This window comes from Desmodus rotundus, chromosome 4, assembly GCF_022682495.2.
Source record: "Desmodus rotundus isolate HL8 chromosome 4, HLdesRot8A.1, whole genome shotgun sequence".
NCBI classification, from domain to species: Eukaryota; Metazoa; Chordata; class Mammalia; order Chiroptera; family Phyllostomidae; genus Desmodus; species Desmodus rotundus.
The window spans coordinates 4,062,650-4,082,727 of record NC_071390.1 but is presented as its reverse complement, the minus strand read 5'-3'; the positions used below and the strand labels follow the sequence as shown (position 1 = coordinate 4,082,727).

Sequence of the window (20,078 nt, the reverse complement as noted above, 5' to 3'; positions counted from 1 at the left end):
AATTTATCTGCCATGAAATTTTCCCCTTTAAAACGGGCATCTCAGCGTTTGAAACTCTATCGATTAGTTGTGCAGCCCCCACTGCTGCCCAGGACCCCCATTAGCAGTGTCTCCCGGTTCTGCTCCCCGCCCCGGCCCAAGGCGACGACCTACCACTCCCTGTGTCCCGAGACCCACCCGTTCTGGACACTTCATAGACAGGCCTGGGCAAGAGTAGCTCTGCAGTTGCTCATACGGAGAAAAGCAGGCTGCGGCGACCACAACGGCTGCAGTACTGTCTTCCGCACGCTCCCAACTACAAACCTGCTTTGCCAGCCTCTGTAAGTGGGACCGTGTATGTGGGGCATTTTGCCTCTGGCTTCTTTTGCTTATCATAGTGTTTTAAGGTGCATCCACTCTGTAGGATTTATCAGTGCTTCACCCCCTCTTTATAGCCACATAATAATCCGCGGTACGGACAGGCCACATTTTGCCTACCTAGTCACCAGTTGCAGGACACACATATACTTCACACGAATGACTGAAACGCGGGTTTGTCCCTGAGCTCTGAGCCAGGTGGGGTGAGATGCCGTCCAGAGCTTGGCGCCCGGGCTCACGGCCAAATGCTCCTCCCCCGTCTGTTGCAGCCTGATGCTGGCCTGCTACGCGGGACACCTGGAAGTTGTGAAGTACCTCCGAAGACACGGCGCTTCTTGGAAGGCCAGAGACCTGGGGGGCTGCACGGCTCTGCACTGGGCCACCGATGGGGGCCACTGCGGCGTGATCGAGTGGATGATAAAGGACGGCTGTGAGGTAAGGGCCTCTGTCCCTGCTGCGGATGCCTCGGCGAGGGCCAGAAACGCCCTCCTCAGGGGCTAGGGGATGTAGAGTCTGTCCGTTGAACTCAGAGACGCTGCAGAAAGTTCTGTGGCTTTCGGGCCAGAGGCTCCTGAAGGTCACTGCAGAACCGGCATAATAGTGAGGCTTCAGGTTGTCCTGGAGGGTCATCTCGGGTGGGAAGAAAGAAAGACCGCCGGAGCCCGAGCAGAACTTGGTTCTGCCCACGTCACCTACACCACTCTCTCCCTGTCCACCCCTCGTCTACCTCATCCTTCTGTCTGCCGGCTGAGCTTTCCTGGGCCTGCACCAGGGACAGCCCCGGGGTGCAGACACGCAGATCTCGGGGGCTCTCACAGCTACAGCTCTTGTCACTCTTGTTGCCTTTAGAATTAGATTGTTTGCCCTCTCGGGTGGTTTAAAGATCAGTCGTCACAAGAACTTTCCCAAGAGCCAACGGACTGCAGGAAGAGCAGATTTCAGCTCTGAGCGTCTTTGCCTGGATGCAGGCCGCTGGCCGGCTTCTGGGTTCGCGTTGTCGGAAAGTAGTGATCTGACTTCGCACGTGGAAGTGCGGTCGGGGTTTCTGGAGACAGGCAACCAGAATTAGCTCCATTATGGTAACTGCTGGCAATTGCGAGAGCTGCACAATTGTTCAAGACTGCACAGGAAGATAAAAATGTCAAGGCATGGAAATAAGTCTGGTGAACAAACGCCACCCTAGTTACGGCTGTAAGGTGCTGTGGGGTATTGAGAGAGTAAGCAGGTGACCTGGGAAATAAGCTCCGGCTGAGAAGAGTCCTGCCTCCGGAGGGCGCTCGTGGACGTGTCCCGGTGGCCTGGGACGTGCGGTTGAGGGGCAGCGAGGCTTGCGCTGTGGGCTCTCACCATTCCTGCCGCCCTCTCTGGTGCTGAGGGCCGAGAGAAGCGGCCCTTGAAGGGGAAATCGCAGTAACTGAGGCAATTCCTTTGTATTGCATTTCTTCTTTTCTTTGAGAAATATACGCAGAGGTCAGAAGGAATGGGCCTGGTGGGCGGGCCGGGCCACCCCAGCCTGGGGTGGCAGAGACAGCCACGTGGCACTGGCTCGGTACTTTGTGATGCGCTCAGTTCGTGGTTCTGACCCACGTCAAGTCTGTAGGAGAAAACAGGGCTGACCTTGGCCGAAACCCTGACCTACGGGGATCTGGCAAGTGTCGGCTGTCTGGGCGTCAGATGGGACCAAACGTCTCTGGGGTCGAGTCCACGTGTTTCTGTGGCACTGGAGCTACAGGAAAGGTGCTGTGTGGCCGGCAGGTGGCGGCTAGGCGGCCTCAGCAGGAGCCCTTCCGTGGTCTTGGCAGGTGGTCCATGGACGCTTTGGAGGTCCGTGGGGAGGGGGGACTGGAGCTAACTGGGACGTCGCCGCCACCCTCCTCCCGAGTACAGGAATCTTACACTGAGAGGGGCTGACTCACGTGGGAGCCATTTCTGTGTTCCCTGCGCCACGGGAGCTCAGGAAGCTTTCCTCGTTTATAAACCGGGGATAGAAGCACCTGCCCCGGCCTGACCCTCAGGACCGGAGGAGGAAACGTTCGAGAACCTGCACTGAAGGCTGTATGAAGCCCTGTGTAATGCGCAGTGTTATTCAATTGTCATTTAGATGTGTTGAAACTTGCTGCCCCAAGGGTATTTGTTATTCGCACGAGGAGGAGCCGCAAACCCTAAAGATGCTGTGGCGGAGAACCTCGTACATACGAATAGCCCGATATCCCCCAGGACCTTCTGTGGTCCCTGGGCTCCATTCTCCTGCATTGCTAAAGCTGCAGGTGCCGCCCGAGCCAGTCTGTTCACAGAAGGAGGGGCGGGTTTCCGCCGTGCGCGTGGGCGTTGCCCAGGGCCTCTCCACCCAGATTGATGAGGTCCTTCTGGGACTCAGAGGCAGCAGCGCGTGCTTTATAGCACCCGCCTGGGGGCTCTCGGTGTCGCGTCGGTTGTGGGAACCGGCCGTCCGATGGCCGGGCGGGTGGCGTCAGGCGGAGAGCATGGGGTCGGCTCATTTTCCAGGTCAGAGTTCATGTAGGGGATATGGTCACTTTGTATTTCCCTGCAGGTCTCCGGCTTAAAATGAATACGTATTGACAGGTATAAGGGTGCGTGTCTACATGACCGCCTGTCTGGTCCCAGACATGATGTTAACGGACGTATTTAAAGGCAAGCAAAAGATTTTATTTAAAAACAGGTGAGGCGAGGTAGGCAAGAGAGACTGAGCTAGGCGGTTCCCCAGAAGCCTAGAGTGAGGTGACTGTGTTTAATTCACTTTTCTATCCCACCCCCTTTCCATGTGAACAAAACATGGCTGAGGGTCCCAGTGGGGAGTCCCGGGGTGCCTCAGCACCCGCTAAAACACAGGTGGCAAACACAAGGTCCTCTACCTTGTTTTATCCGGCCCGGCACCTTGTTTCTGCCTGGTGGCAGCACTGAGCTCTTGCTTAACTGTTAAGGAGTTGTTACATGTATACAGTCCTGAAGTCACATTCGGCCCTGGAAGGCCACCGCAAGGCTGCTGTGGCCCCCAGGGAATGTGAGTTTGACACCCCTGCTGTAAAGGGACCCTCACCCAGCTTCTCGCCGCACAGATGTACATGTGAGTGAAGTCAGCACGGCCCGCTCGCCCCTTCCTGGGCCTAGAAAGGCCGCTTGTCAGCCAGGGGAGCTGGGGCAAGCGGGTGGCCCCTGGTAAGTCTCTGGTGGACACTTTTACGAAAAAGGAGCTGGACTGAGCCCCGTTCCCGTGGCCCCCCACAGGTGGACGCCGTGGACACGGGCTCCGGCTGGACGCCCCTCATGAGAGTGTCCGCCGTGTCAGGCGACCGGCGGGTGGCCTCCCTGCTCATTGAAGGCGGGGCCGACGTGAACGTGAGAGACAAAGATGGGAAGACGCCGCTGATGGTAGGTCTCACTGCGGGCTCATTGGCTGGCAGGCGGGTGGCGGTCACGTGCGCTTCCCCACGGGCCTCTCACTGAAGGTGTGACAGTGTCACCACCCTATTTCCAGCTACTTCTTTCAGAATTGCCCCCCCTTCCCCAAGGCCGCGGCGGGATCTAAGCAGACCCCCGAACGCAGAGGGCGCTGCTGTCTGTGCCGCGCTCTCCGGCCTGGCATTTCCTGGGTTGTCTCAGCTGGGGCAGGGCCCGGTCCATTTCCTGTCTCTGCAGTTGTCCTCACTGTAGGGTGACAGTACACAGGCCTGTCCGGCTAAGCCACCACGGCCCTGCCGCTGAGGATGCCGGTGGCCCTCCTGGACCTGCCTGCTCAGGGACACCTCGCTGCTGCCTGGGCCTCTGGGGAAGGAAGCGCCCACTCGCCTGTCTTCTATGTTTCCTTTTCAGGTGGCCGTGTTAAATAATCACGGAGAGTTAGTCCAGTTACTTCTAGACAAAGGGGCGGATGCGAGTGTAAAAAACGAGGTGAGGGACTCCAGGGCTCTCCCGAGCTGTCCCCTGGAGGAGAAAGCGCATGTAGGTAACGCCATTTTCATTGTTTCCTCTTTCAGTTCGGCAAAGGCGTCCTGGAAATGGCCAGAGTGTTTGACAGACAGGTTGGGGCATTCTTTCCGACTTCCCGGGCTTATATCGTAGTACTTAAAAAAAACCACCCGGACCCTTGGGTTACATTCCCTTGTTTTTGTTGGTCTAGAATGTAATCTCCTTGCTGGAAGAAAGGAAGAAGAAGCAGATGGCAAAGAAGCCGGCTGTTCCTTCCGTCCGCTGACCTAGGCACTGCCTTCCTCCGAGCGCCGAGTGACAGAAAGCACAATGTGGCCACTGCTCCTAGAGACGTGCGACTCTGCGTCTCCGAGGGCTGTGCATTTGATCATTTATTCCATTGAAGATTCGCCGTGACTTTTGTAGCACACAGCTGTTCCCACTTTGAAATACACCTCTTTACGCAAGCGCACGAGGCTCTGCTGTCGTCCCTGGGCGTCCGCAGCGCGGGGATGAATGCCCGCCCTCGGGCCTTTGGGACTCAGACAAATATACCTGGTCTCCCACCTCCCGCCCCGGCCCCCATACTGACCTCTGAGCTACTCCGGGACCTTGTGGGAATTGTCTCCCTTGTGTGGTTTCAGTGACAGTGTCCCCACCCAAAGTCAGGCCTTCCAGGAGGTGCCGTGGGTTGGTGTTCCGTCCTGGACTGATGTTCCTCCCGAAACCCCAGGGGGCCACATGCCAAGTCCTCTCCTTAGCCTCTGGCCTCACATCAAAGCACTTCACATGCGGTTCAAGACTCAGACGAGGCTCCTTTGGAGGGGTCTGGCGGAGGGTCGGTCTCTCTCAGACAGACCTGCCTGAGAACACGCTTGCACATTCTCAGGCCTTGGCCACGAAAGGCCTGGCCTGCTGGCACGTCGACCACTTTGCCAAAGAGAATATTAAATTCAGCCTCTGAACAGAAATGTGTTTTGAGGCTGATCACACAGTGCGGCGAGACGTGGGCGTTAACCTCAGTGAGGTCTGCTGGTTGGGGCTCAGCCACGAACGTGGGGGAACTTTGACCCGGCAGGCACACTGTTAGCCACCTGAGTGAGCAGGCCACGTGCGCGTGGTGTCTCCCGAGAGATGCTGGTTACCTGGGCCCCACGAGAAGACCAGCTGCGGATGTTCGCACGGGGCCGGGGTTTTCTCTGCAGGGAAACACGAATTAAAGGCACCGAAAGCACTGAAGCTGGGGACAAGGGCGCAGAGAGCAAGCACCAGCCTTACTGGTGTTGGCCATTCTCAGTCCTATTCCTTGTGGCTCATAAGACTTGGAGCTACATATGTGGGTCATAGAGCCCTCTCCTTGGCTATTTCCTTAGTGTTTTACCTTTTGTGCAAATGCACATCCCTTTACATTTGCCACATTAGGGTTTTTAAATCTCCCTAAAAAAAGACAACTTTCCAAGCACCACCTCCCCATGATCAATGTTGATGGGCACCTGACTTTCATTTCTCAGTCTTTTGTGGGTCTTCCTCACCTGCCCCGTCTGCGGGAAGCAGGCACACACCCCTTCTCCTTGACAAAAGCTTGGCCACGTCTCTCATCCTCCCGACCGAAGGCTTGGCCAGAGCCAGGGGCTGACCTTGTTCAGCAAAATGGGAGTAGAAATGGCTCCTGCCTTCTGAGCAGAAGTTTTAAGAACCTCCCACCCCCATCTCTCGTTCCTCTGCTGCAAGACCAGCTGTGACCCAGATGAAGGCTGCTGCGTGAGCCCAGGGCCCCGCGCACCCCGAGTGGACGTGACCCGTGAGTAAGAATGACCCTTTCATGCTGTAAGTCACTGATGCTCAGCAGTGGTTCGTTGTGGCCGTGTAACGTAGCCCCAAGTGGCTGCTCACGAGGTGCAGCTGGATGTTTGTGAATTTAATTTTCCATAAATGACACTAGTACCTCTCAAGCCCTATGGATTCCAGTCTTAGTTTATTCAGATTTTTAGAAACTCTGAAATGGATATTGAATTTTATCAACTGTCTCTTTAGCATCTCTGGCAACCGTAATATGGCATACTTCCCTATAATCTGTCAGTTTGGTGACTTGGATTATTAGATTTTTATTCTTTGAAAGATTTTACTTTTAGAGAGAGGGGAAAGGAGGGAGACAGAGGGGGAGAAACATTGACATTTGATGTTCGAGAGATCCATTGATTGGTCTCCACTCACACGCCCTCATCTGGGGGCCGGGCCCACAACCCGGCATGTGCCCTGACCGGGAAGTGAAGCAGTGGCCTTTTGCCTTGCAGACTGGTGCTCAGTCCATGGAGCCCCACCAGCCAGGGAGGGTTACTAGCTTTCTAAATATTGAACCATCCTTGTATTGCTGAGGTATTTTCCCTGGGTTCGAGTGGACTCTGGATTTTACACGCTCCCACGCTGTGTGCGTTTGCTTTTTACCTTTTTGCTTAATGAGATTGGACAGTAGTTTATCTTCCCCGAAGAAGCCGCCCCATGGTTTTAATTTTCCCCAAGAAGCCACCCATGGTTTTATTAGTTTTACTTTTCCCAATTAATTCATACTTTTTATTTCTACCAGTTCATTCTTTCTCTTTCCCCCTAGGCTTATTGTTGTCGTTCCTTTGTAACTTTTCAGGGTGGATATTTAGTTCCTTTTCATCCTTTTTGTTTATTAGCATGTGAAGTTGGGGAGTTCTCTAAGCTTCCCTGGCGGGACGCTTCCCCCGCAGGTGCCTTTCAGACACTGGCAGCGTCCAGGCCTCTCCCAGACCCTCTGCGCTGATGCCTCTGGGGGAAGGGCGATTCTAATGAGCGTCCCCGGTGAGTTCTGTAATCCAAGGAGTGTGGGAAATGCAGACACTGAGACGGTTTCCTTTGCTGTTTTCTCGATAATTTGCAATTCGCCTTTGGTTTGTCACGTTTCTAGGGCAGAGACTTGTTTTTCTACTTCTAGTGCATTATAATCTCGGGAATTTTGTCAGTAGTACTTGGAATTTGAATTTACTTTGTGGGTTAATATACAACATTATAAATACAAGTGCATGTATTTCCAGAGGCCTTTGAAAGAAATTATACTATTCCGTGTGTCTGAAGTGCTCCCTCTGATACATACCAACTTGATCTATGTTACTATGTTTGAGGTCTTCTACGTACTTATTTTTTGCTTGTACTTATTTTGTACTTGTACTTTCATGGGCGGAGGGAAGTAACAATATAAAGACCTTGCTACCATTCTGTAAACCTATTTTTCTTTGTATTTGCTTCAGTTTGTTATGAAGTTAGATGCTATTTTTTAAATTGTAAGTAGATTTGCATTATGGTTAGATTTTCATTCTGGGTAAGTCTCTTGTACATGTTTCTATTTCTGCTTACTGGCTTTTTGAATTTCTCTCTCCTGTAAATAAGACGAATATTACAAACTTTATTCTGATAGGTTTTGCATTCACTTTGTTCAAAAAAAAAAGTGTCAGGCTCCCCTGCCCCACCCCGTCCCGTGCCGGGATGTGTCCGTGGAAAGGCCTCTCGTCCTGCCACCTCACCCGGTCGTGTGGCTGGTCATGTGGACAGCAGCTTGGTCCCCTGCCCCCCGCTTACCTTGCTCCTTGTCTCCTGTGTCTGGTTCCCAACTCCCCTTCTGTCTCTATCAAGGAATGAGAACACAGACACACTTCCCTGCAGGAGGCGCCCCCTTCCCCATTTGGGAGCGTTCCCAATAACAAACGGGACACGTCTTTATATTGACCTGTATACCATTTATTGGATATAATAGCCTTAACAATGACTTTTTCTACGGAAATAGCAGGCTGTGTCATCTGGAGACACGTGTACGAAAGCAACGGCCTGTAACATACAAAGGCAGGTGAAGAGGAGTTAGCAAACCCGAGCGCGGCCACGGATGAGGCGCTGTGCAGCCGACGTGCTGGCTGAGCGGCGGCACCCTGCGCTGTGCTGAGCCCAGTTTTGAAGAGTTACGTCATGTTATGTCGGCCCCCCCCCCCCTTCTGGGCCTCCCCCATCCCACCTGCCAGCCCCCAGAGGGACCTGACGGAAGAAGGTATGAGAGCACCTGAGCCTAGCTGCTGCCTGTCCTGTCTGGGACACTTGGTGGGGTTTCTGTTTTCTAATTTGACAGGTTTTTTTCCATCACTGTCCTCCTGGAGTGCCTGCTCACAGGCCATGAACATGGGCCCCGCCCCACCTCCCTGTAAAACTGAAAGGATCCCGCTTTACTGACCGTTTCTTTTGTCTGACGCAGAGTGTGCTATCCTGACGGCTAAACACTTGTTCTACGGAAGGGGGACTCACAGGGGCACACAGGACTTGGGCTTGATGACGATGTGGAAGATTGGGGTGGTCCCGGAGCGTTCGGCCCGGGAGACGGACTCACACGGAGAACCTGAACGGTGAGTTAGACCCTCCGACTGCCGCTGTCACGGCTGCGTAGTGTATCAGTTTCACATGCAGCGTTTCTCCCGGTTTTCCTCGCAGGACACGGGCTCTCAGCGGCTGGACTATACGCTGCCACCGCGGTCCCCAAGTAAAGGGGGGTCGTCTTTACGAAAGGCAGGGGACAGCTTGCTCCCGTGTAGGTGAGTGGCTTCCGTGCTGACGTGATTCTCAGCCTCGCAGGTCCCTGTGTCACCGTCAGTTCAAACAGGTTTAACAGAAACAGAAGCCAACAGGGGCTGGCCAGGGGCAGGAGGACTGTGCAGTCAGCGAGAGACTGATGTTCTAGGGCCGCTGCCACCCCTCCCCCCATCAGAATGAGTCTTTGGACAGAAGGCGCTGTGGGTGCTGGGCCTGGGGTGGGACTCTCCAGGAGCAAGGCTGGCGAGGTGGCTGGTGGGGTCGCTCTGAACCACGGCCCTGAGAAGGCTGGGCCCTGGGCGCCTGGTGGGTGGCCTGTGGGGGCAGCCGCCTCCACAGCAGTCACTGCTTTGGCCTCAAGTGGCTACGAAGGAGCGCAGAGGCTGTCGGGGGCTGGAGAGACAGGAGCCCTGGGCTCGGTCTGAGGAAGGAGCTTGTGTCGGGGTGACAAACGGGTGCATCAGCCTCGGCCACCTGTGCCCAGGTGTGTTTAGGGACTTGCTCGTGAGTCATGGGGAGGAGCAGGCAGCCGAGGGCTGGCCTCTGTGGCATGGGAAGGAGAAAAGGCGGTCCCTGCCACGTCCCCCACCAGCCAGCCATAGTGTGCGAAAGCCACAGCCTGAGAGCCACACCCGGGTGTCGGCGTTGGCACTGGGAGCCACTGGGGCAGGTTGGTGTAATGTTTATCTGGGTCACTTGTATTTGGCAATAAGGAAGGGTTTCCCAAGTCAGCCCCAGGCTCCTGCTCCCAGAACACCCAGGGGAGCCCCCGTAGACAAAGTGTCCGAGGACACAAGCCTCACGGGGGGACTGCAGCGCGCGAGGCTGTGGGAGAAAGTGCGCCCAGCGGCCCGGGCATCCCGGCCTCTCAGCCTCTCAGGTCGTTGGCTCAGGACACAGCAGGTGAGAGACAGCGGGGATGCGCCGGCTAGCTCCTGCCGTGCAGGCCACGGCTCCCAGGGACCGTCTGTCACAGGTCGGAGCGTTCCCTGTTCTTTCCCAGGAAGCACCGCTGCGTGGTGCTGATTTGCCAGAGAACAATGGCCTCTGCTTTTAGCCTGAGAACGCCTCGTCAAGTTAAGGAGGCATGAAAACGCCCCCTCCAAGACCAGGCAGGAGTAGTTGCTCTCATGTCATTTAATTTGTGGCCTCTGTGGTTTCTGTGATGTCATCCCACATGTGTGAGCTGGAAAAATTCACAGTGGGCAGTGCGGCCTCCGTGCGCACATTTTGACAATGGAAAATGTTAGGCATTGTTTCTCTTGGTTGCTACACATCTGACTCCATGTGTCAGGAAAACAAACTTACAAAACTATTGAGGAGATAAACTTCGGAATAGCATGCCTGGAAGGCTGGCCAGCGCGGGGCATGTAACCTACAGCCACGGCGAGTGGGAGGGAGCGAAGCGGCGACCCTCAGGGCCCACTGCGGGTCCCAGCACTTTGACTTTCTCAGCGATGGCCAGGAAATGCAAACCAGCTTTACCGTTCATGTCTATAAAACTTGAAACAATGTGAAAAACAGGCTGCCATTGAAAGATGAGTATCGTTTTTTGTTTCCATCATCTATGAGGATATAAAAAGAGGGAGGCATACCACCCCCCAAAAAAAAACCTGGCTATTGTTTCCTTTCCTAAGTTGTAGTAAAAGCGAAGTTATTGCTAAGTACGCTCAGTCGATACGTATTGCATCTCGGAAGCACTGTTCCTTTAACAGTACCGTCCGTACTGTAAAGGGCTGTGAGGGTTAACTACGTTCTTACCCAGGATACATTGCTTGGGTCTAGAGGAGCGGTCAGTACTGTAGAGATAAGGAAGCGTCACCAGCTGCGGCCTTGCGGTGGCCAGCGAGGACGAGACGGGGGCATCACAGCATTAACCTCCTCGGCTGTCCGACCATCCCTGGTTCTCTGAAGCACCGCAGGAATTAGAGCTAAGGACAGACACACATAAAGTTCCCAGCCGCGTCCTCCCAGGGGGAGGAGGGGCTCCAAGGCCGCAGCCAAGGCTGTGGGCATCCACTAAGACCCACATGATGCACCGTGAAAATTCTGTAAACTTTTCAACAGTATGTTCTGGCCTTAATACGATTAGCAAATGTAATAGCAGTTCCAGTAATTCTGTCCAGACGCCTCGGCAGTCATATTCTCCAACACGGATTTGCATTTTTAAGAAGTTAATAATTGTATAATAAACAGATGCATGTGACAAGAGCGCCATGTGGTCCCACAAAAAGGGGTTCCCTTGTGTGTGTGTGTGTGTGTGTGTGTGTTGAGTGATGTGGACTCGCTACCCACGCTCATGAATGCTGCGTTGCCTAGAGACGGTGGGGAGCGGGAGAGAGTGATATGCAGTCTTGTTTTCAGGAAGGCAAGCCAGGATTCTTGGTACATCTTGTCTTTCTGCTTCAAGGCAGAGAGAAACCATGGAAAGGACCCCAGACGAAGCCTTCATCACACAACAGAGGGAATAATGGGGCTGCTGTCGATTGCCTTCCGGTGGAACGGCCCACGAGAAGACAGAGGCACAGTGGCAGTTGGCGTTGCCTGAGTACTTTGCACTTTTCCCTGCCGCCCGACACGGGCATCTTCGAGGTTTCCTTGTGGATGTAGCTCCTGCGCTGGACGCTTGCAGAGTGAAAGGTTGAAGGGGCTGCTGCCCCAGACTGCGTTTCATGACTATTGAGGATCAAGCAATTAAACCCCCTATCGCATTCCGTGATGCTCAACAGGCAGGTTGCAAGTGTTTTAACAGATTCAGACTCTGTGCTCAAAACATCTTTTAAAAATTCCTGCAGCCAAGCTTGGAAAAGAGGGCGTCCCCCCTCCCGCCCCAAAGAACTTACTAGTAACTCATGGTTCTTTGGCCAACAGATGCTAATAAGGGGAGCAGATGCAGCGGGTACCAGGGAGCTCAGCATTGTTCAGTTGTAGTTTTTGCAAGCTTAGAGCTTCTGCCTAATTTTTAATAAGCTGAACCTTGCAACAAAGGGAGATTTCATCTACAGAAATGATTCACTAGGTCTGGCCACTGGCTCACATCTGAAAATAGTTACGGCCCTGTGGAGAGCCGTCTCCATCGGTCTGAACACAGAGTCCGCGTGCTCTGCGGGACAGCACGAGGTGGGGATTTGCTGGGCCCCCACAGTGCGGGGTGATGGGGCTGCAGGGCTCGAGAGCGTCCTCACGGAAACCCCGCCTTTCCCACCCAAATCAGGTGCTGAGGGCGGCCCTCCAAAGCAGGCCATAGGCAAAAGGAGTTGCTGGTGTTTCTGTAAAGCAAGCCTTGTGGCCTGCTCTCCAAGTAGGCTCATGGCCGGTGAGCTCAAGGTCAAGTCAGCCTGGCCTAGTGTTCCAGTCTCTGACCTGGTGGGGCCACACCTTCCAACTCCTCTGAGACCCAGGTTCTCTCCACAGCTCCCTGTTCAGAAGCCTGATCCTCCCCTGCCGTCCTGGACCTTTGAGGTGGAGCCCCCGGAGGGCCCAGCACGGCCTGGACCTGCAGCCCCTGGCCCTGGCCTGAGGTGGCAGGTTCCAGAAAATCACGTGAGGTTCTACCTGGGGTCTCTGGAGCTGCGTCTGGCCCCACGCCCACAGCTCCAGCTAGTCGGGGACTGCTCACCAATACGGCCTCGATCAGAAGGCAACGTCCTGTCCAGAGTCCCGTCAAGCATGACATTTCAAGTTCACTCAGCTAGTAAAAGCACGAGAAGCCTTCCTTCCATGGAAAACTCAGTGGTGGCGAAAGGCCCGCGACAGCGCGCCGCGCTGTGACAGGCGATCTGCATAAATTAATAATTTACAAGTACCTGAGCACGCTCACAGAGCATCGGCGGCAGGAGCTCGGAGTTCTTAAAGTGACGGTGTTGTCAACATTAAAATTCTAAAAGTTGGTACAAAAAAGTAACTCCACCCAGAGTTGAAAGATAGTGCAAACTTCTGTCTTCACTGTGGAAAGTGTCAGCGCGCTTCTCACTTAGTATAGGCGGGGTGGGCAGGTCTGGGCACAGGGTGTGGCCGTTTGGGAGCCGCTCTGCTTCAAGAGAAAAACAAAACCGGTGTCAGAGGCCTTGGAAGCCGTCTGGGTGGGTGCAGGCGTCCTGGGTGTGGGCGGTCTCTTCCTTCTCTTCCTGCGTTTGGATGCCAGTCTGGGATCAGACCCCCCGCCCTTTGCTCCGGGGCCTGGGGACTGCTCGGGGCTTCTTCGGCAGGGGCTGCAGATCCCCTACGGGACCAGGCTGCCCCACGGTTGGGGACTTCTGACCAGGAGAGGTGCCCTCCCGGAAGCTGTACATTCTGTCCACAAGTGGGCGCTAGAGGGGCAGGAGGGGAGGGAGCCCCAGGTGCCATTTAGCACCTTAGGGAGTTACTGGTAGTTGGTATTTTGGGGCTGCTTAATCTTCAAAATCCAGAGTCTAAGTGCACTCACAGCCCATCTCGTTTTTACCGGCCAGAGTGTGTCTGCAGGGAGTGAAGCCGGGCATGTGGGACGCCCCCCACAAAGGGACCGAGCAGAGAGTCCTTCTCCTTCCAGGACAGGGCCACCCAGGTGAGCACTGGGTCAGCAGCAGCAGAGCTGAGGCAGCTACTGTCGGAGGGCTGTCCCCTAGGCATGCCCATGCAAAGTGTCTTTTCAGTTTGTAAAGGCCTGCAAGGAGGAGGAGGTGGTCCTTTGACGGAGAAAAGGACCTTCCAGGCCCGCGCAGACCGCTATGAGATTGCTAGGATGCTCGGCGATTTGTCTGCGTTTCCGCAGAGTCAGAGCGCCACCCTGACCCTCTGCCTGGCTTTCTCTCTGGGACTGATGAGGCAGCCAGCCCTTTCCCAGGCCAGGCGTTTCCTCCCCAAAGCTGTCATGAGGTCACCGACGGGCGCCCTCCCCCCGAAGAGAGACTGAAGCACTGAACCCAGGGCCTGGCCAGCCCCAGCTTTGGCTTCCTGCAGGGGGGTGGCACGCAAGACAGGGGACGGCTTAACCCGCCTGTGTGCTGGGTGGAAGGCGGTGGGGGGCGAGGGCCTGGTGCACAGCATCTGCCTGTCTCTACGGGGCGCAGACCGGGCTACCCACGCCACGTGCCTGAACCGGGCGAGTTGGGCCCTGGCCACCACAGGGGAACAACAGGTGTGGGTGACCTCGAGTGCACAGGTGACAGTAAAATGTGGTCAAGAGTGGAAGAGGGGTGTGTTGTGCATTTACGACATCTCATTTTAAATTTAACTTGTATCACTCTATGTATATAATACAGTTTTTAACAGAGGCTGGGTTTAACACCTAGCTTGCCCAATTCCTGGAAACTGACTGCTCTTGAAAACCAGCGCAGGCTGGCTTCAGGGCCCCACCCGGTTTGCCTCCCCCATGCAAGTCAGGATGCAGGACGAGGCATTCTCGTCCTCTGGGGGGCGGTGGGAGAGGCGACCACAGCTGCAGAAAGTCTGTAAGGTGGTCCCTTCGCTCGTTGTCCTGAGAAACTCCCACATGCACCAGGTCTCGGCCGCCTCGCGGCTTCGCCAGCCTGACTCCCTGTAGCCGGCACCCTGCTTTCACTGCCCCGCCAGCCCCACCTTACTGCTCAGGCCCGGGGCAGGGGGTGGCAGCGTCTGTCAAGGACTGCGATTGTTCTGGAGGTATGGGATCGCCTTCACAACATCGCAGCATTTGGCAGCCCATTTCAAAAGCCTCCGCTTTCTGGGGAGCACTGTCGACTTCTCCTGGGCGCACTGGGGCCATTGCTAAGGGCGACGCGGTCGTGCCTGGGATCACAGGCTCACAACGGCCCCCAGGTGTGGGGGTGCAGGAAGCCTGGCCCAGACTGCTGCCCCCTCACCCCCCTGCCCTGCCATCGTCTGAAAGCCTGGCTTCATGCAGTGGCCCCAACAGCTCGGGGGAGAAGGAGGAGGGGTGTCTGTGTCTCACCGACCTGAGGGGGGCCAGGTGGAGCCCAGACTCCGGCTGCCTTGGGGTCCTGGTGGAGGCGTGGCTGAGCTGGGTCCCCTTGCTCAGAGGGTCTGCAGGCAGCGGCTTCTGGGGAGGGTTCGGTTTACGTGTTCCCTGCAATGAACCACGAGAGGGCACGTGATCACCCATTGCTGTGAACTCAGACAAGACTGGTCTCTGGGGCCACCTGTGTCCCCTGAAAAGCAGGGGGTGGAGCATGGGAGTGGCCATGTGGCACCGGTCCCCTTTTCTGGATGCATTTCCTGAACACAGTGTTCTCACCACACAAGCGGCGGTGGGTGGCAAGGCTGGCCTTGGGGGTCTGCCCGCCCAAGTCTCTCTAACATGTGAGTCACCCATTGCACCAGGTGGTCCCGCGCCCTTGGAGGCCGGCCTGGGCAGACAGCCGAGGCTGGCGTTTCAGGGCCAGTGTCCGCAGTGGATAGAAACCTGCCCGTGTCCCTAGGCATCTTTTCAATGTGTAAAGGCCCACAAGGAGAAGGTGGTGACCATCTTTCTCAACATCCCATTCCAGTCTTCGAGTTTTCCCAAATCACACGATGGAACTTGCTCACCTGTGGGTGGATTAGCTAACGAGGATGGTTGCCACCCATCCGTGTAAAGTCGGTGTGCCAAAGGTTGGTCCAGTGCTCGTGAAATACGCACAAGTTCTACCACCAAAGCGCTGTCTGAATAGTAGCTCAGAGACTCACAGGCTCTCCTGGAAAGTGATGCCAAGACACTGAGGTGGAGGGACGGGGGTCGCTCTCTGAGGGCACTAACGGGGACACGGGACACGGACCGGGACCGGCAAGGGAGTCAGCAGGAGCCTGAACTGGGGTGTTATTTCAGTCAGGTTCTCACCGGAGACCAACACTTTGTTACCCGCAAAGGTCCCCCTTGCTGTCACTGAACCTCAACTTCTCCCTCTGTAAAATGGGAGACCGACCACGGGCCCATCTCGTAGCGCTGTTATGCAGACTGACTAATTCCCAGGAAGCCCCCAGAACACAGATAACAATGAATAACATCAGCCTTCCTTCACGCCACACATTTTTAAAGTGCTTCATGGAAAAAGGAGAAAAACAGCAAAAACAGTATGGCAATAAAATGACAATTCACTTGTGCTTGCGGGCCCCCGCCCCCAACCCCGGCCACTTGCGTAGGGGGTTTCTGGGGGCCAGGCGGGGAACCCAGCACTGGTGGTGCGTGCTCTGGTCCTCGGGGCCCAGGTGCGCTCCCGAAAGCCCGGACCGTCTCCAGGAAATGGCACTAGAAGCCCCAGGGAGACAGGGCAGCCCAATGGACAGCGATCCAGACTAACTCGTGGTCCAAGGATGTGGCATCCCCCACACCCAGGAGCATGCAGGCGAGTTTAAAACACGTGAGCTGATGAGTGTCTTGTAGTCCCTATCCCACTAAAGTGACAGTCCCTCAGCGACCGCAGCTCACTCGAAAGGATGCAACAGGGTAGTCACCGTTCAGCGTGTCTCTGTAAAGAGAGGGAGCTGTACCCCGAAGCTTGTTAGCGCGGCCGTGTGGGAAACACTCCACGTTGCAGCCACTGTTGAGAAAGGGAGGAGCCACAGAACGGGGACAGACTGGGAAGGGACATTTCTGCGAAGGCTCTCACTGAAGGAAACACGAACGGGCTGTAGAACAGGAGCTGGAATGGGAGCCCTGAAGGCAGGCTGGCTGCGAGGGGGCGGGCCCTGCACGTCACTCGAAGCACAGGTGCACTATGTGTGTAACTTCTCTAAGTTGTAGAGAGAGGATGGGGACAGTACCTTCCTCCTGGGGTTGACGTGAGGACTACGTGAGACGTTACTTGTACATCTCTGTGCCCAAGCATAGCTTTCTGCACGGGGTCCTACAGCTGTTACTGATGGCGTGATTGACCATCTGAAGGCGCCATGACCCTGCCAACTAGCTCTGTGTATAAACTGTGGCAATAAACCAAGCTCCACTTCCTACGAGGGCAGAGAACCGTGAGCAAGATATTAGCGTGCAGTGTAAAAATGAATGTGTGCGCCCATCAAATCGAAAGACTTGGAGGATTAAATAATTCATTATCAAATGACACTACCTCTGCTGCTAAGTATGAGTAAGTATCTAAAGATAAAGTCAGGTTTTTATTGCAATGCTGGGGAAAAAGTGAGTTATTAGTCATAATGTATCATAATATACTTGGATTTACCATGGGAACTTAGGAGATAATTAGGTTGGCCATTCATCCTGGTTTGCCTGGGCTGCTCCCAATTTAAGTTTACGGCTCTGTTTAATTATTAACCCCACGCTCCCAGCTGTGTCCTGGCTGGGAGGACAAATTATCCGGCCTCTGCAGTGATAGGCCAAGCTGTCGAGACAGTGATTGAAAGTTGATTGACTTGACACCTGGGGGTCAGCAAAGGTACCAACCCGCGCCCTCCTGCCATGCCCAGGGCATGGTTTTGATGGAACTGGGCACTAGCCAATACTCATGAGGCTGCCGGGGTAAGGCACTCACTTGCCAGCAGGCCTGACGGGGACAGTGGAGTCAGTGAAGTCAGTGACAGCGGGTCCATCTGCACTTGTCAGCTGTCAGGTGTGGAGACGTGGGGCCCAGGAAGCACCTGACCTTGGAGGAAGGGGCAGGACCTCCACACCCCCTCTCAGGGTTTGCTTTTCACGCTGCCTTTGCAACACCTAACCCTGGGCGCTCCCAGAGGCCCAGTCCCGCCTGGCCACAGAGAGTCCCCTGAAGGGAGCGGAGACATGCCCCAGGCCAGGCCGCTCACACTCAATACATATTCCCTTGTTTCCTTTTAAACAAGAAAACGAGGAATTCAGACCCCCCACTCCTCCCCTGTTTCAGCTTCTAGGTGCGGGAGGAAAACAGATGCGTTGCTAGAAATACAGCTGCTCTAGGCCTCCATCTGCAGCTCGCGCTCTAGCGGCAAGCACGTGTTTCCAGTTTTACAGAGGACTGAAAACATTTCGGATACAAATGTAGCCCTTTGCCTTGACCATCAGCATAAAGAATTCTCAGCTGTTAGCTCCTTCTGCATGAGAAGCAAGAGTAAATGCACCCTGCTTATCCAGAGAGGTCTGCCGGGGAAGACAGGACGTTGTTCCAGGAAGATACGCTCACGCGGCCCCAGGGCAGCCCGCCTCCGGCCCCGTGAGGGATGCACCCTTGGAGGCAACGCCGAGGACTGCGGGCACTCGGGGGGTGCCTCGGATCTTTTGTGTTCTCGATTTGGAAAAAGCGGGGCTCTCGACAAATCTGCTCTCTCAAAAGAGCACGTTTACAGCCAGCTGCAAGGTGTCTCTGGCACCTTCTTTCTAAAACTAGCTGAAAACAGTAAGGAAAATGCACGAAAAGGAGCAAAACTCCATCTCTGAGGAAAATTTAGAACCCCAAATGTATGTGAAAGGGATGCAGAGTCTCTAGTGGGCTAGGGTGAGGAGAGACCAGGGGGGCTGCCTGCTGTGGCCCCACTGGCAGGAGACAGAGGGAGGCTGTCTGCCCAGGTTGGAACAGGAGGGGGCGCCAGCAGAGAACCTGCGGTGTCGGGGCTGAGCCTGCAGCCGGCCATCTGTGCCAGCCTGCAGCCAGGGAGCGGGCCCTGGCTCAGTCCGTGCGAGAGCAGGGGAGGCCAGCCCACCATCGTTCCTCAAAGTTGTCTGTACCTTGTCCTCCATGAGGCAGGCCACGTGGAGCTGGCCCCAAGCACTGGCCTGGCCTCTAATTGTCCAGTAACTGGTTTCCCAGGAAGAACGCTGCTCCTTTAAACAAAACTACCAAAAGGAAAAGGAAGGGAACCACAATAAAAAGGCAAACTAAGACCCCACCTGGAAAAAATGTGTACATCAGAAAATTAAAAGGCAGCTGGCAAAAGTGAGGAGACAAGGGGAAGAAAAAATAAAGCAATGATGCAAACCAAGGACCAAGAAGCTGGTAGTACTGAACCCAGTCAAGGCTACGGGGTCCTGCTTGACAGGGCTCAGGGTTGGGGGGGGTAGATAGTAAATGACAGATAGAAAGGTGATACAACATATGCATAAATGGCATCACATACGGAATCTGAGCAAATACTAAAGACAGAAAAAAATGTTCAGATTTAATTTGCAAAGAGTCAAATCCATGGGTGGAGGGCACATGTTTCCCTGGGGGAGATGAATCAGACCCCCACTGTTGAGATGCAGCCTAGGAAAGCCAGTGGACTGTGAGAACGAAGACTCGTGAGTGTCATCCACCCCCAAACAAGTCCCTTCCCAGAGTGGAAGGAAAACCCGGCTGCCACTTTCTCCAGAACAGAGAGAGGAAGCACGTGCGTAGCAGTGTTGGGGAAGGAGAGTGTGATCCGTTAATTCTAGCTGTCCAACTGTCTCTGAGAAACTAAAGCGACAGCCAAATGTCTTTGAACTTGCAAAAATCCAGGACTGGACATCCCAAGGGCTCTCCTGGAAGGAAGCACAATAGAACGGACTTCGGCCAGCCGGGAAAGGAAAGGAGAGATGGCAAAAGGAGGGCATCGGCGAGCACCAAATCCTTTCTGTGCAGATTCACGGCGAACAGAGCTGTGGGAGCTACAGCTCTGCAGCCTGAGGTACATGCCGGGAACCACGATTCCAGAGCACGGAACCAGCCACAGTCAGGAGGCGGGCCTCCCATTTCGTCTTGTGGCAGATGGGGTTGGTTGGACCTCCTGTCTCTCTAAAAGCACTAAAACTGTTGGGTGAAACACACTTCAGATTTTTCTTGCAAGCCTCCGAGAGGTCCCAGGTAGTGAGATGTTCTCAGGCCAGTACCTCAAGGTCAGAAGTGCCCAGAGCAGTGAGGAGTGGTCTGAAGCTGCTGGTGTTTGCCAAATGAGGGACACCTGGGCTTTGGCCTTGCTACCCTTTTCAGGTGCAGGAGACACAGGTCAAAGGTCGACATCGGCCCGTCAATAGAGACCTTTCCCTTTCTGACCTGTCCCCAGTAAAGCTGGGCTCTGTACCGCATGGCACCCCAGGTGGGACTGTGCTGGCATTGCTGCCCAGCCCTGGGACACTGCCAGGAGGGTCTCTCGGTGCTGGGCAGATTTGGGCAGGAAAATAAACCTGTAACCGCAAATTGCCCCCAAGTACCTGAACCTCAAATGGCAACACCTGGGAGGCTGAATAAACTCTGAGCCATTGAAAGGGGTCTAGGAGGCTTTCGGTCAAGATGGCAGCGTAGGGGAACGCAGTACTTGCCTCCTCCCACAACCATGCAAAACCTACAGCTAAACTACAGAGCCAC

At 55.0% G+C, this 20,078-nt stretch overlaps 2 protein-coding genes across 2 annotated transcripts in view; one reads left to right on the top strand and one right to left on the bottom strand.

The window, feature by feature from the left end:
* The window catches only part of FANK1 (fibronectin type III and ankyrin repeat domains 1), a 50,266-nt gene extending 37,495 nt beyond the window's left edge, over positions 1–12,771 (top strand). Inside the window, exons 7-13 of the mRNA XM_045191619.2 lie at positions 627–792; positions 3,604–3,747; positions 4,189–4,266; positions 4,353–4,397; positions 4,496–8,693; positions 8,779–8,879; positions 11,288–12,771. Of these exons, the coding sequence (XP_045047554.2) occupies positions 627–792; positions 3,604–3,747; positions 4,189–4,266; positions 4,353–4,397; positions 4,496–4,570 (508 nt within the window). The 3' untranslated portion in view covers positions 4,571–8,693; positions 8,779–8,879; positions 11,288–12,771. The remainder of the gene's footprint in view (positions 1–626; positions 793–3,603; positions 3,748–4,188; positions 4,267–4,352; positions 4,398–4,495; positions 8,694–8,778; positions 8,880–11,287) is intronic.
* Positions 12,772–14,475: 1,704 nt separating this feature from the next.
* The window catches only part of ADAM12 (ADAM metallopeptidase domain 12), a 280,799-nt gene continuing 275,196 nt past the window's right edge, over positions 14,476–20,078 (bottom strand). Inside the window, exons 22-23 of the mRNA XM_053922662.1 lie at positions 14,789–14,923; positions 14,476–14,604 (exon numbers count right to left, since the gene is read on the bottom strand). Of these exons, the coding sequence (XP_053778637.1) occupies positions 14,476–14,604; positions 14,789–14,923 (264 nt within the window). The remainder of the gene's footprint in view (positions 14,605–14,788; positions 14,924–20,078) is intronic.